Source organism: Chaetodon auriga, chromosome 14 (genome assembly GCF_051107435.1).
Source record: "Chaetodon auriga isolate fChaAug3 chromosome 14, fChaAug3.hap1, whole genome shotgun sequence".
In the NCBI taxonomy this organism is placed as follows: Eukaryota; Metazoa; Chordata; class Actinopteri; order Chaetodontiformes; family Chaetodontidae; genus Chaetodon; species Chaetodon auriga.
In genome coordinates this window covers 20,666,819-20,680,747 of record NC_135087.1, presented here as the reverse complement: position 1 = coordinate 20,680,747, position 13,929 = coordinate 20,666,819, and the positions used below count along the sequence as shown (strand labels likewise).

The following is a 13,929-nucleotide window of genomic DNA, read 5'->3' as shown; positions in this document are numbered from 1 at the left end:
TCCAGCTCTCCAGCAGGGCCTGCAGGGACACAGCCTCTCTTCAAGTCCTACCACACGTGACTTATGGCTGTTGTAGATTTCTTTAGCGATGCAGAGACTTTTGGGCCGTGGCTGATGAAATTCTGGCCTTTCCCTGCTAAGCCCTGTCCCTTGGGAAATCTTTTTGTTGATGGCCATGTTTTTTGACCAATATCGCTCATTTTTAATAGAATTGTGTATCTCAGTCCCACAATGTTGTATACCAATTTTGGTGTCGATACAGTGCAAATCCAAAAAAAAAAAAAAAAAATCCAAGATTTTTCTAAAAAAAATCATCATGCCAGATTTTTGTGGTCCAAGAGGTTTTTTTGTTGAGCACATTGAGCTCAATTCAAGCCAGACTCATGGTGTGTTGGACGTGGCCTTTCCAGAATTGAATTCTTGAGTCTTAATTAGGCTACAGCGCCACCATCTGGTCAATGGGGCTCATATTTCTTGGGAAGTGCCTGCTTTATTTGGCCCAAGTTTCATGTTCCTAGCTGATTCCAGCTTCCTGCAAAGTGAGCCGTTTAAGTAATGATCATAACCAGATGAAAGGCAGAAGTTGTCTGATGACACCTTTCAGAAATAAACTGACACTGCTGAACAAGTTCCACCATGAATACCTTTACCATTCCACCTAAACCCAGTATTGTAATTCTCTTGTATGACCACTTGAGGGCAGTAAATACTTATGAATGTAAGCGCTCTCATCTCAACCATTCACTTCACGATGCAAGGCTGACACAATAATAAGCCCAGACATTTCCAGTGTCCACTTTCAAAGTAAAACAAAATATAAATTTAATATTAAAATACGTCTGATATTCGGTCCATTCCGACTCCAACATGGGGATGGGCAAAACATTGACAGTGACAGCACAGGAACAAGTGATTAGAATTCACTGGCAGTCACTTGGCTCTAGATAAAAGACACATTTTCCAGTTGTGTGGCTTTATTGCAGCTGATAGAACTTTTATTGGTGCAGTTCTGTCTATTGATAATGGCGAAGAGGGGACATGAGTCTGGAGAATTATATATAAACTATGTGTGAATGAAGTCTGGAAATGTCATTTAATTATCAACTATTATTCTAATTAACCATTGCATATAGGAATGGTGTAAATACTGCCTTTAGCTGGACTGAATACCAACATAATGTGACTGTAATTTTAAACACTGAATATACACCCAGTGGCCAGTTTATTAAGTGAAACTAATAAAGTCTAAAACCTCCCTTCATGACCCATTCTACAAAGGTACAGATTAAAGTCTACTGTCCTCTAATGGTTTAATATCAGTATAACACTAAAAAAAGAATGCCTTGTAGCACACCAGGCCGCCTTCTCATAGCATATTCTGGAGAAGTGATTTATATTTGACATTAGATTTTGCCAGTACAGGACATGTAGAGGGTAAGACTAACTTATTCAAATATGTTCTAGGCTGTCTATTTCACCTTTCTGTACTCGTAACAATAATTAGGTTTCTCTAGAAGTTATTTTAAACATGAAGTCCATACTGAACCTCTCAGTGTGCGATACAAATAATGTCAGTATTATTTAGATTGTTGCGAATATGATCTTCTTCTTCTGTCTCATTGCTCCAAGAGGATTCAAATAAGCAATTAGGCTCTTGAATGAATTTTGAAATAATTGTGTTTTTAGGTTATTTTTTCTTTTTTGGCAGCATTCTTTTTTCTTTTTCTTTTTCTTTTTTTTTCTTTCCATCTACTTGTTGTTCATCCGGCCTTCTTGTCAGCTTCTGGCCACTTTCTATCAATCTGTCTGTTCCACAAACCAAGTCAAAACAGTGCCACGTCGCCTTCCTTATTTTGGAAGTGTGCATCCCCATGAAGGAAAAAGGACAATTTCAGGTTGAAAATGATTTTTTTTATTATTATTATTATTCATTTAAATTAACAAACACTGCTATACATATTGCTGTTTTTTTTTTTTTTTTTTTATTAATTTTGAATCATTTTAAACAGTTAAAGCATTTGGAAAAGAAGTAATAGTAGTTGAAAACAGGCGACAGACAGTAGATGACATGTACAGCAGAAGATCTACAGTCAATGGCTTTCCTATGTGTGTCAAGGGGCTCCAGAATATTTCAACATAGACATATCAGACTCGCCCACAGTTGTGTTTTTGGTTATCATTTCACCTCTTTATGCTGTCACACAGGATAAAATATTTCCTGTTGCATCCACATGATATCATAGCCAGTGATGTTAAACCCAACATCATAAATAATAAATAGCCGACGTGTTCTTTCCAAAGTAGCAGCAGCTTGTATTGAATTGCAAAAGTCCGTTTTCTGCATCCAGCGCAACAAAAGTCTTCCAACCACAATTTTTATCCCTCTGATAACAAAAAGGCTTCGAGCAAAGATGACACCCCCCCCCCCACCCCACCCCACCCCTTTGACCCCTGATATTATATTCATTAGGAATGTTTGAAGTAAACCAAAAAAGTCCCAAATATCACTGTCGTGTCCTTCTCAGTGCACAGTATTGGAAACCCTCATCCCTTTAAGATACACACATGTAAAAATAATGAAAAAGAAGTGCTTCATAGAACTTCAGAAATATTACATCTTCTCAAGGTGTCCCCTCTTTCATCCCAGGCCAGCTGTAGAGAGAGTCTTCTTATCCCTTCCTTATTGTCAAAAAGTGAACTGTCTGGCCCTCGTTTCAAGCCAACAAGACTTCCACTAACTTTTTACTGAGTACCTCTGCGTTGGCATATGTTCATACACCCATAAATCAGCACATGTGAGTTCAATTTAAACATCATTTCTTTACTAAAAGTGACAGATTTACAAACACAGTATAAACAGGGTTGACATCATTGGCAGCTGGCGACAGTCTAGACCACAGTGGCTTTTTCAAATTTGAGCAAAATCCCTCCTTTTAGACAAAGATGAACGAATTACAGGATTACATGTGTCATACAAACCTTTTTGGCTTTTTTGAAACCTGACCTGCCCTGAGAGGCAGTGTTGAAAAAAGGCTAGACCTTTATTTAGAGAATGTAAGAAACAAAGAGAGAAGTACGGAATCCAGTGGAGGAGGGGTTTGTTCAAACTTCTGTGTCGTCTTTGAAATGTCTGAGCGAAAAGACAAACCTTTCTCGATGGGACACGGTGAAGCAAAGACGTTTATCGCCCCTTCGCATATAGTACCACCTCTGCAACACTTTGGCTAGACCATACAACAGCCTGCAGTCCTGCAACGCTCTTCACGATGGGGTTCTACTACACATGAGAGATATCCCTGACATCAATGTAAATCACATACACTTTGTCATAAACATGTTGTAAAGTTCAGGTACAGAATCACTGAGGAAAAGCACACCAATACTACTGTAAAGTCAAGCCACTATGGCAAAATAGAGGGTATAGAGTATTGAGGAACTAGTCATTGATTGAAAGTTGGCTTGTATCCTTTGCAACACTGAGGAGTGCTTTGGCCACCGTGTGGGTGACCATTTTGCTTTTCTACAGGCAGATTAAGGAGAAGACAATGTCTCAACAAAACACTTTGTAAAATTTAATCAGCACAGGCCATAAATACAATTAAAGAGATGGAAATAGCATTAGAAATGTGTGTACACTCTAAGTAGCGATTCCTGAATCAAGGTCCAAGTTACGAAAGGACAAATCTAAATGGAAAAAACGATGAGAGGAAGTCTTTGCTCATTGTCTCTTTCTCTTCTCAGAAATTCCAGTAGAATGCTGACCTCGTTTAGTGATTTATTGATTCGTCTTGGCGGAGTGCAAGTGTCGGCCTCATGGCTTTTTAAACATTTTCAAAAAAATATATTAAGAACGCGCTCTCTGGTTTTTAGTCACATCAACTCACGATTGCCAGATTCAGGCATGTTTTTCTTCAGTATTGTCTGCTCAGTAAACAAGTTGACACTCTGGAGTTGAAATGGCGAAGGGATGACACTTCTTAGGATTGGTGCACACACTTTTACAAAAAAAAAAAAAAAAAAAAGAAAATTACACTGAAGCAGAACGAGAAGAAACACATGGCGTAGCCCTTGTGGGTCTCCCTGCAGAGGGGGAAACGGCTCACATGGTCAGCTTGGTCTGGACTGTTGAGTGTGCTCTTGGTCTTTTCAAAGACACTGGAGGGGGGGGGGCGCGCAGTTGATCCTCATGCTTGCCTTCAGCCACAGTGTTTGTTTCTCAGCTGCGCCGAGCAGAGCCCTCGCTCAGAGGGCCAGGAGGGTGGGCGAGTTGAGGGAGTCTGAGGATTGGTCGCCGCTGCTGCTGCTGCGCCGGTGGGCCTTGGAGCAGGACTCGGAGGAGGGTGAGGGGCTTTCGGGCTCCAGCATGCTCGGGTAGGTGAATATGAGACTCGGGGCGTTGGGTGTGGCGGCAGGGGTGGACGCTGCCACCACCGGCGTGTTCAGGCTGTCTCCATCTGTGCAATACATCCCGCCGCTGACACCGCTGCCACCCAGGCAGATGGGCTTGATGACAGAGCGCTGGGTCTTGCCCAGCACCTCCTCATCGTCCTGCGGCTCTTGTTTCACGACCACTTGGTTCATTTGGGGCCGGGTTCCCATGTTAGGGCGCATGGTCAGGGGCAGCGGGGTGCACTGCTGCTGGTGCTGCTGGTGCTGCTGGTGCCCTGATTGCTGGTGGCGCTCCTCCATGGGGAGCTTGCACACAGGATTGTGGGCGACCAGCATGAACTCCAGCTTGTCTTTCTCCTTCTGCAGGCTCTCGATCTCCTTCTGCAGGTCTGCTTTCTCCTCCTCCAGTTTCTCAGTCTCCTGTGAAGAGAAACAGGAAAGTGAGGTTGAGCACTTGAGCTTGAGTACGAGACATTAAGTTTTGGGGCATTTTGTCTTTAATTTGACAGAAACAGCAGAGGAACTTTGCAGTTCATGGTCAGCCATCTGCGTGGTTTGAGGCCATAAAAATATATATATATTAAGCAACAAAATGTCAAGAAATTGAGAACATGGCTGCAAAAATTTTCGTCAGCCTGGCCAAAGCTTTGTACACTTGATAATACCTGAATTTCAAGTTTCTTCAAACATGAGGAAGACAGATTGTGCAAGTGTTCCCCTAAAGCGCCAAAAGAGGGCACTGTTTGCTTGCTAGACTTTCCCAAACACAGAAAGTAGCACAGTCGACACATTAAATCAAGAATCTGCCATTTAGACGTACAACGTGTAATCTCGAAGCCCTCAGCTTGAAATTGAGTTTCACACAGGGACCTTGCATTGTTTGTGTCTCTGAGATATGCGATCTGCATGAACAGTGTGTCATTAATGTGTCATAAAAGATGAAGACGGATCCATAAAAGCTGTTCATCGGCTCTAGACATCACGCAGATAAAGATAAGCTGACATGCTGTCTGAGAACTTTGACTCATGGGCAAAGGTATGAGGAAGTTGTACACCAGGAGGCGGGTGGCTGGTGCGGGTGGCGCCCAGTGAGGCACTTAAATGAAAGATATTAGTCGATCAAAGGGGAGACATTGTAGAAATATTGCTCCTTCTTTTCACTGAAAAGCGACACTTCCTTATTTGGAATTTCAAAACAGACGTGTGAAGACAAGAAGGCATTTCGGGTTTTTTTTTCCTCCCATGGAAGCAATGGCTGTGGTGTGTGTGTGTGTGTGTGTGTGTGTGTCTATATATGCGTGTACGCAGCATGGCTCTATGTGGGATTGTAAGACAAGCAATTGGCCCCTTTTACAAAATGTCCTGCATTCATAGAGACAGCTGCCTACAGCAAATTCCATTCCTGGGGTTTTTTAAGGCCTGAAAAGCTCAACCTCACTGTAATTCAGCTAATTAGTCCATTAAGTTGCCGTTACTGTCTGCCAGGCAGGGCCGCGAGACAGCCCTACCTCTGTCTACAGCTGCCTGAGACAAAAAGCTTTTCATCGCCTGTCATCTCTTCAGTCAGACCTTGCACTCAGAGACACAGCGAGACTCAAACCAGTAATGCGAGGTTGTAAATTTAGGTGTGGAGTTCAATCACTCATCAAAAATCTGGACTCCTGCCAGACGTCTGAACAAGTGTGACTTATTTTTCTCCCCTTTCAGCATTCACTCCAAATTATTTCTTTTGTTGCTCTTTGCCGTTTTCGTTCTCCACATCAACTATAAAGCACGGCACATTTTGCCCCAAAATCAGGAAGCATTGGTGTTTATTGGCTGGATGTGTTTGCCACATAAGAGGAACACGATGTTCCAGCACTTACACTGATTTGTGGTCCCTTTATATGAAGGAACAGAACCCCCAAACAGATTCTGATCTGATCTGATGGCTCCAGTTTTCAGCTTTCTACTTACCCCTTGCAGCATCTCGGTGAGCTCTCGCCTGCGGTTGCGGCATTTGGCGGCGGCTAACTTATTCCTCTCACGCCTCACCCTCCTTTTCTCCTCTTCTTCTGGGGTGAGCTAAGGGCAGGCAAAGACGGAACATGTCAGGTAAAATAAGCTGTTTGACAGACACACACAATCGATATGAAGCAAAGAGCAAGAGTATAAACAAGAGCTGGATACTACTGGCTGGCTTTGAGGGGAAGAGCAATGATACAAAGTCATTGATTTTTTTGGCATAATAGAATGAACTTAATGATTTTCTTCTCTGCCATTGAACAAATAGTTCTCTCTTTCTTTATCTAATGCTTTCCGATGAAAAAAATAAAGTGTTTTGCTTTATTTTCACGACGAACACACTTCAAATTTCTTTGTAAGATACCCTCTGAAGCAAAATGCAGCCTTATGTAAAGAAATACATTTCTATCTATAGACGAGAAAAATCCTTCAGAGGCATTTTTTGCAGCCCTTTAACACCCACATCATCCTCCCAGGCCCCTCACCTGTTCGTCCCTCTTACGCCGGCCCCTGGCGTCCCCGATGGAGCGGATGACCCCGGGCCGAGCCAGAGTGTTGTGCCCCAACAGCCCCGGCCCGTTGGTCAGGTGATGACCGTAGGGGTGGGAGCGGGAGTAAGGGTTGGACATGGAGGTGATGACGGTGGGCTGTACCATCCACTGCAGGTCTTGGCTGGTCGTGATTGCATTGATGGTGGGTATGAAGGCACTGTTAGAGCCGGGCATGTCGACCCTGTACTTCTGGAAAGAGAAGGAATGAGAGAGATATGATCAGAGGGGATGCATGATCACATCTGAGGACGTTTTCCAGACAAGTGGGGTGGCATCCGCTTGTAGAGGAGCAAGGCTACATGCCGGTGTGGGTCAATGCATGCAACTCAATCCCATAAGCATCTTAGAGAATATCTATGAGCCCTGCCTCATTTTGCTGACAGCACAATTGCAGAAACACACACCACCACCCACCATTATCAAATTCACACATTTTCCACATTTCAAGCTTATAGTAATGATTCAATCCACATAGGCAAAACACTGTGTATGTAACCCCTGGAGTGGAACAGTGACACATGCTGTGAATCATGTGGGAAAGCCCAAGGTGTCCAGTGCATCTCACTTTACTACAATAACCATGAGACAAAACACAGCGCTGGGGAAGTGTTACGCATGTCTGGACTGGCAGGAGGGTAAATACACACATTAGTTGCTCTTTTCAGAGGGTATATACATAATAGAAAGGGTCATATGGTGACATAGATCTTTTTACGCTGTCCAGAAGAATAGCTCTTATGGGTTTTTCTGAAATCCAAAACCTGATAAGCGACATCAACAATTTAAAAATCTGACTGCTGCAATCAAGTGTTACTTTGACAAAACTGTTATATAATCTAATCTAATTATATAAGCTAAAATGAAGTGTTTGCCTGCAGTTGTGGGTATGTCTAAAGCCATGCTGTGATGCAAGATAGTCTACTATATGACTGGTCTGAAAACAAGACTGTGACTTCAAGCCCCTCAACCTCTGGCTAACTAACCCCAATTCATTATGGATTTGGAGCTAATTTTAAATGTATAGCGCTTCATATCTACAATCAACATGTTTGTGTAAATCTGTCATAACGATCTCCTGTATGAGCACCGACGTCAGACCAGTATCGCTTCATGTCTCTGGAGTCCACAAACCGACGCGCTGCTGCCTGCGTGCGTAATTTACGCACGTCCCCATATCCCCGTTATTCCCGACTTTCCGTCGGATATCCCGGCAGTCAATTGGAACTTTGTTTATCTGGTGAGTCATTGTGTATGGGATTTGTTAAGCACATGTGAAACGCGGGCAGTTCCAGTAAAGGGGGAAGCAGCCAGCTGTAACAAGCCAGACAGTTAGCCAGAATTATATTTGACGAGCTTGGCTTCAATGTAATTAAAATTCCCATTTAAAAAAAAAAAAAAAACGAATGTGTGTTATGTGCAATGGAGTGTGAAGCACTAATCACTGAGCAGCGCCATAAAGAAGCTCCGGTTTAACTGACAGAACTTCTGGTCTGATGAAAAATTCTATTGGCGTGCCTTGTTTTGGTATGTCTCAATAAACCTTACAAAGAGGTCGTGTTCCAGCCCGCTGTAATGGGAAACAGGCAGCCAGTGTGTGATTACAGGGAACCAAAGCAATGATAGATGCTGGCCAAAAGTCGTTTACCGTAATGTTGCGTGAGCCTGACGACGCTTTTCCACAGAAGTGCACTATACGCAAGACTTGGGCGCGGGTAAACAACATGTCTCTTCCCGGATTTATATCCTATTATTTGTGAATATATGGACATGGCGTCCTCGTAGCGTAACGCTGGCCCGCCTACAGTACATGAAGGGTATAACCCACTGAGAATCGATGAAAGCTTAACCTGTGATGAAACCTAGGAGTTAGGTTGCAGGGACTGCTGTTTTGAAGCAGTCTCTTCTCGGTAAGGAAACGTTTGATTGCCCTGCGTTCCCGGTCTGTGCGCGCTTCCCGCTGGAGGAAATGTGTCATGTGCAGCGCGACAAAATCAGACCACAATCTGATCCATCATAGTCATTTGTGACAGTTCAATAAGACAAATATTTGACATAAATCCCAACTTTAACTGGACTGATATTACATTCTGCAACAGCACATGTCTCTGGTACACTCCAACCCGCCTTCAGCGTTGGCCAGGAGAAATTAGACACCTCCTGAGTCTTGTGTTAATGCCTCTATTAAGCGGTGCATGTCTGTTACATTCACTATACGTTTTCTCTCAACTCCGTTTATTGCCAGACTAGCGGCAAAGTGTGTCAATAGTTCAGGGTGTGTTATGTATGTGTTCTGAAGGATTTATTGTCCATATAATGCATGCTCGTAAAATGCGTCTTCACTGGGGTGATACAGCGCAGAGACCCCAAAAGATTCTATTTTACGCACAGATAGGAAACACGAGAGGGGTAGACAGAGACAGTGGATCTGAAGCTGGCATGTGGAGATCCCAGCTCGAATCCATTTCAAAGCGTCCCATTTCCACCGCGGCAAAGAGCGCACAGATCACCTTCCATCTGTCAGTGTAGCCTCCGTTTACAAGTTTTCCTTCACCATAAGGACCAAGTGAAGAATAATGTTTGTATTTGTCTCTGTGATCGGAATCAGCACGCAGCCTTCGTCGTGTACTGCATGCGCACCAGATGGTGCGTAATTTGATGTTTGTGATTGTGATGATTGTGTTCAGATATCTTACGACAGAATTCAAATGTGTAGTGTCAAGAATAGTTGAGCATAGATCGCATCTTGCATCTGCTGACTCACCGATGCGATTTGTGTCATTGGGTTCATCGTTTTTATTTCCCCAAGCCACTTGGAGAATTCCTAAATTCCTGTCCATGGGAGGACCCCGTAACGTGATTAAAAAAAAATCAAAATAAAAAAAAAACATGTCGTACAAACAACCAATAATTTTCAAAGGTTGTGCACACTTGAAATCGAATCCATGACAGGTTAAATGAGTGCATTATTCATAGATAACGTCGACTGGTGCTTCCTTGTTTTACCTGGTAGCTTGAGGTAGAGATCGGACTTCCGATCGTGCTGCTGCCGCTTGTGAAGGACTCTGGCTGGGCCGGAGAGGTGCTGCTGCCACGGGACGAGGTGTCGTAGTTCCCGGAGTAGTCCTGGTACATGATCCAGGAAAGAGGAAGATTTCTGTTGACGGTCTGAGTTCTGAACCCCCCCTGTTTTTTTTAAATCCTCGCAGTGAAAAGGCACCAACAAGAAAATCCTCTGACTCGAGACGTCGTTAATTTGGGATATCCAGAGAAGAGTTGGCAAAGACAAAGTGCAATTATCCTCCTCTAAACTGACCTAAAACATCCCACAGATATTAGCAGTTAGAATAAATATTTTCTTGTGTGTTAACCCTGCTTGCAAAGGCTATTTCTGATTGTGCCTTTAATGCCTTTTAGCCGCAGGTAGACCTGTACTACACTATCACAGATCCTCTCAGGTGCGCAAACTTAACCTAAAGTCAGCAGCACACCTTCAGCAGTCAAGTCCAGTTGAGACAATGAACCTGTAGTTAGAGAGTGACTCACGCAGGTTAACATTCGCTTTAAAACCTACTGCCTGGATGATCTTCTCAATATTTTCCGTCGCCTTGCCCACTACACACTCTATCTGAGCTCTCTGCTGTTCACGGAACAGTTCGAACTTTTTTTCTTTTCCTTTTTACCACACTTCCTAGAGATGACTCACTTCAATGGCACTATGAAGAACTGCAACGGCTTTTCAACACCAACGAAACAGCCTACGTCACGCCAGGGCGTTGCGACTTCATCCAGGGAGGGGTCGCTTCTGGATAAGGGAGTGAAACAGAAAGATCCGCCGTGGCCATGCTTCGCCCAGCGGACACTGGAGATATAATAGAAAAGCAGGGATTCCGTAAAAGTAGCTAAAATATGTTTGGACAGATTCATTTTTTCATACGGACGTCAGTGCCTGCTATGGAGTTCACTATTTGTCTGACTTGCTTTGGTCCATTGACGCATGTTTCCTAAAATGGGCAGTTGCGTCAGAGAGCGCGTGTGGGTTTCCTTGGTAAAGGAAGCGTCAGACACTGGAGGGATTCCCTCCCCTCGCTCACTGCACTCCGGACACGGAGCTCTCAGCGCGTGGTCCCGGTCCGGTTGTTCATCAGTGCAGGAAAACGAAGACATTAAAGCTTTAAACGTCTGGACAGACAGCAGAAAGGCGCGCGCTGGTTTCAAGTCGCGCAGCACACGTGCGCGCACGCAGTGGGAGCGAGTTTAGAATATTAAAATCATCTCCTGGAAGTTTCCTGTGCCACTGTTCATCAGTTCCATGTCAGCATCCGTGCTCAACCTAGAACGCTTAAAATCTATTGACGGCAGAGGGAGGCCACGCGCGTGTACCGTGCCCGTTATTTCTCCAGCCTGAAGACACGCGAGCCCAGCATCCACCTGCTTCTGTTAGCGGCCGCTCGTGTTAATAAAGACTACTCAAAGTGATTGGACATGCGACGTTTCTGCACAGTTGAGCCTTTGTGTTATTTGGCGGAAACGGCTTTGTGCGTAATTTGGAGAGGTGGCACGGAACGCAAAAGGATGACACAAAACGCAGCACGATCATTTGGTCAAATGAATGTGGCCCGCTGGTGAGGTCTGCACAACAGAGCAGCACGGCGGCTTCAAAGGAATCTCAGTGAAATGTGGGCTAATTGTAATTCGGACGCACCTCATAAACAATGGCACAGCGCCCAGAATGTGACACGTTACACGATATGAAATGGCGTATTAAGTATAATCCAATCTGCCATGGGTCCTATTTTAATCTGTATCACCACAACTGGATATGCTGAGCTCTCTTAAAGCTGTTTGCCGCGCGTGTCTTTGCCAGAAAGAGACGCTCCCATCAAAAAGTTTCAGCTGCAGTGTTCAGTCGGGGAAGTTGCGTCGAGGGGAAATAATCTGCAGGGGGTTTTCTGAGGTGACCATTCGCCGCGGAGGGACTGACACTATGTGCTTGCTCATAAAGCGAACACGTCAATTATAGTGCAGTTACTGTAGCCCGCCAATATGTCACCCTTTCCAAAGTCACTGGGTGTCATTTTCGCTGCATTACCTTTTGACCTGTGCAGCGATCTGTGACTCCCTGCGTGGAGAGGTTTCTCTAAAGCTTCTGCTGATGGGAAATGGCGACAGAAAGCACGCAGATGTTCAGCAAATCTGTATTTGAATGATATTAATTAATGATTAATGTTTATCGTCTGCCAGCGACACAGCTTTTGAGCGGTAACGGTGTTGCTAAGCGACACCGTTTCTGCTAAATTGCTTGGGGAAATCTAATCTGCCATACTCCTATAATTAATGCTGTAATATAGGCTAATTTGAGATGCACCCATCGGCGGCAATTTGAGTAAAGCAAGGTATGGCACTGTGACAGGTTCTGTTCCTGTATGAGTCCAATTTTGCTATTTAAAAGGCATAATGAGATATCACGCAAAAACTGGAATACACAACAAACAGCGTTATGTGATGCCTGTCAGTCAGAGGTTACTGCTCCAGTTTTGCCATTAGTTTCACGGATGTTGAAGGTAAATGTCAGATTCAGGGACGTATTAAAAAGTTGAGTGCCTCAGCAGTGTCAGTCAGGTGACAGAGGCTTCGGGCTCAGGGTTCAGTGTGCGCACTGAGGCCGGCTGATCCGCAGGTCGTGCGCCACTGATGCGTCGGTGTCGCGCCATCACACATCATAAGGAATCATCTGCGTATAGAACATCTCATCCAGCCTGCCGTACGCGCAGGAATTATGGCCGCTGACAGACTACAAGCAAGAGGCTTACCTGGCCGTGGCCGACGTGCTCGTGACGCAAAAGGGTTGGTGGCCCTAATGCTGCGTTCAAGTACCCGCCTGCTAAATCCGAATGTGAGATTGTCATCTCCCGTTGACGACATTAGGTCAAATGCTGCAGAGCCGCATGCAGCAGCTTTGGAACAAGGAGGAGAACATTTTGTTATTCTGGTTTAACACCAATGTATGCACAGAATGTGTTTTTCACCTAAAAATATTGAATTAAATATTTATATGTCATACAAAATGTGAAACACGTTTCATTAGAGACTTGAGTGTTTTTAGAACGACTAAAAAGATGCTGCAAGTTTAATCTCCATCTCTTTCAGTCATACCATGTTTTTGCCTTAGCTGTGGGGCAGCAGGAGCTCAAAGAGACAGGAGTTTGACTATGAACATGTTATTTTTTTTAACAGTTCACATGCTCTGTGGTGTGTAATCTATTTCACACATATAATTTACATACAAGCCAACACATCACACATTTTCCTCAGGCTACTACCAGCGGTGGAGAGCGGCAACGTCGCCTACATTTACTGACAGGCAGGATGAGTAGGGTTTGCTGATTGCAGTTTGCAAACACAACATTCAAAGTTGTTTCCTCCTCTAGCTTTCTCTTGGGCTGTGTTCACAATCTCATGCTAACTATTTCAAGAATGTCTATCTGTAGACACACAGCAGCTACAAGACACGCCTGTTACATTATATACACCCTTGAAATGTTCAGATTTAGACACTAAGACTGCTTTTGGTTGGGAGAAGGTTTCAGGGATGTGTGTGGAGTAGGGACTGCATCTGGACCCCTCTCAGCTGTTCAGCATTATTCACACTAAACAGGCCAATGGCATCAAGTTTAGTATGTAGTGTGTTTCAGCTGCATACTATGTGGATTATGTATGTGGGAAATTTCCAGATGTATGCTAGATAAGCAAGAATTTTAAGGAGGGTGTATCTGCAGTGTCGCTGACTACACAATACACACACTGACATCTTTTCCTAAGCCTAACAATGTAGTTTTAGTAGCTAAACCTGACCCTTTCTAGAATGTACCATGCAGCAGGCGTGTCATGTAGCTGCTGCGTGTCTGCAGACAGACCTAATTGAGTATACAGCATGAGCTCACAGGACACACACAAACTCCCCCAAAATGCATTGCATCTCTTCAGA

The 13,929-nt window shown here is 44.1% G+C and overlaps 1 protein-coding gene across 1 annotated transcript; it reads right to left on the bottom strand.

Moving 5' to 3' along the window:
* Positions 1-2,800: 2,800 nt before the first annotated feature.
* Positions 2,801-10,653, bottom strand: fosl2 (FOS like 2, AP-1 transcription factor subunit). The gene is made up of 4 exons (XM_076748668.1): positions 9,948-10,653; positions 6,879-7,133; positions 6,346-6,453; positions 2,801-4,809 (listed from the first exon to the last, which is right to left on the bottom strand). The coding sequence occupies exons 1-4, from the start codon at positions 10,074-10,076 to the stop codon at positions 4,243-4,245; spliced, it is 1,059 nt and encodes a 352-aa protein (XP_076604783.1). The 5' UTR covers positions 10,077-10,653; the 3' UTR covers positions 2,801-4,242.
* Positions 10,654-13,929: the final 3,276 nt, after the last annotated feature.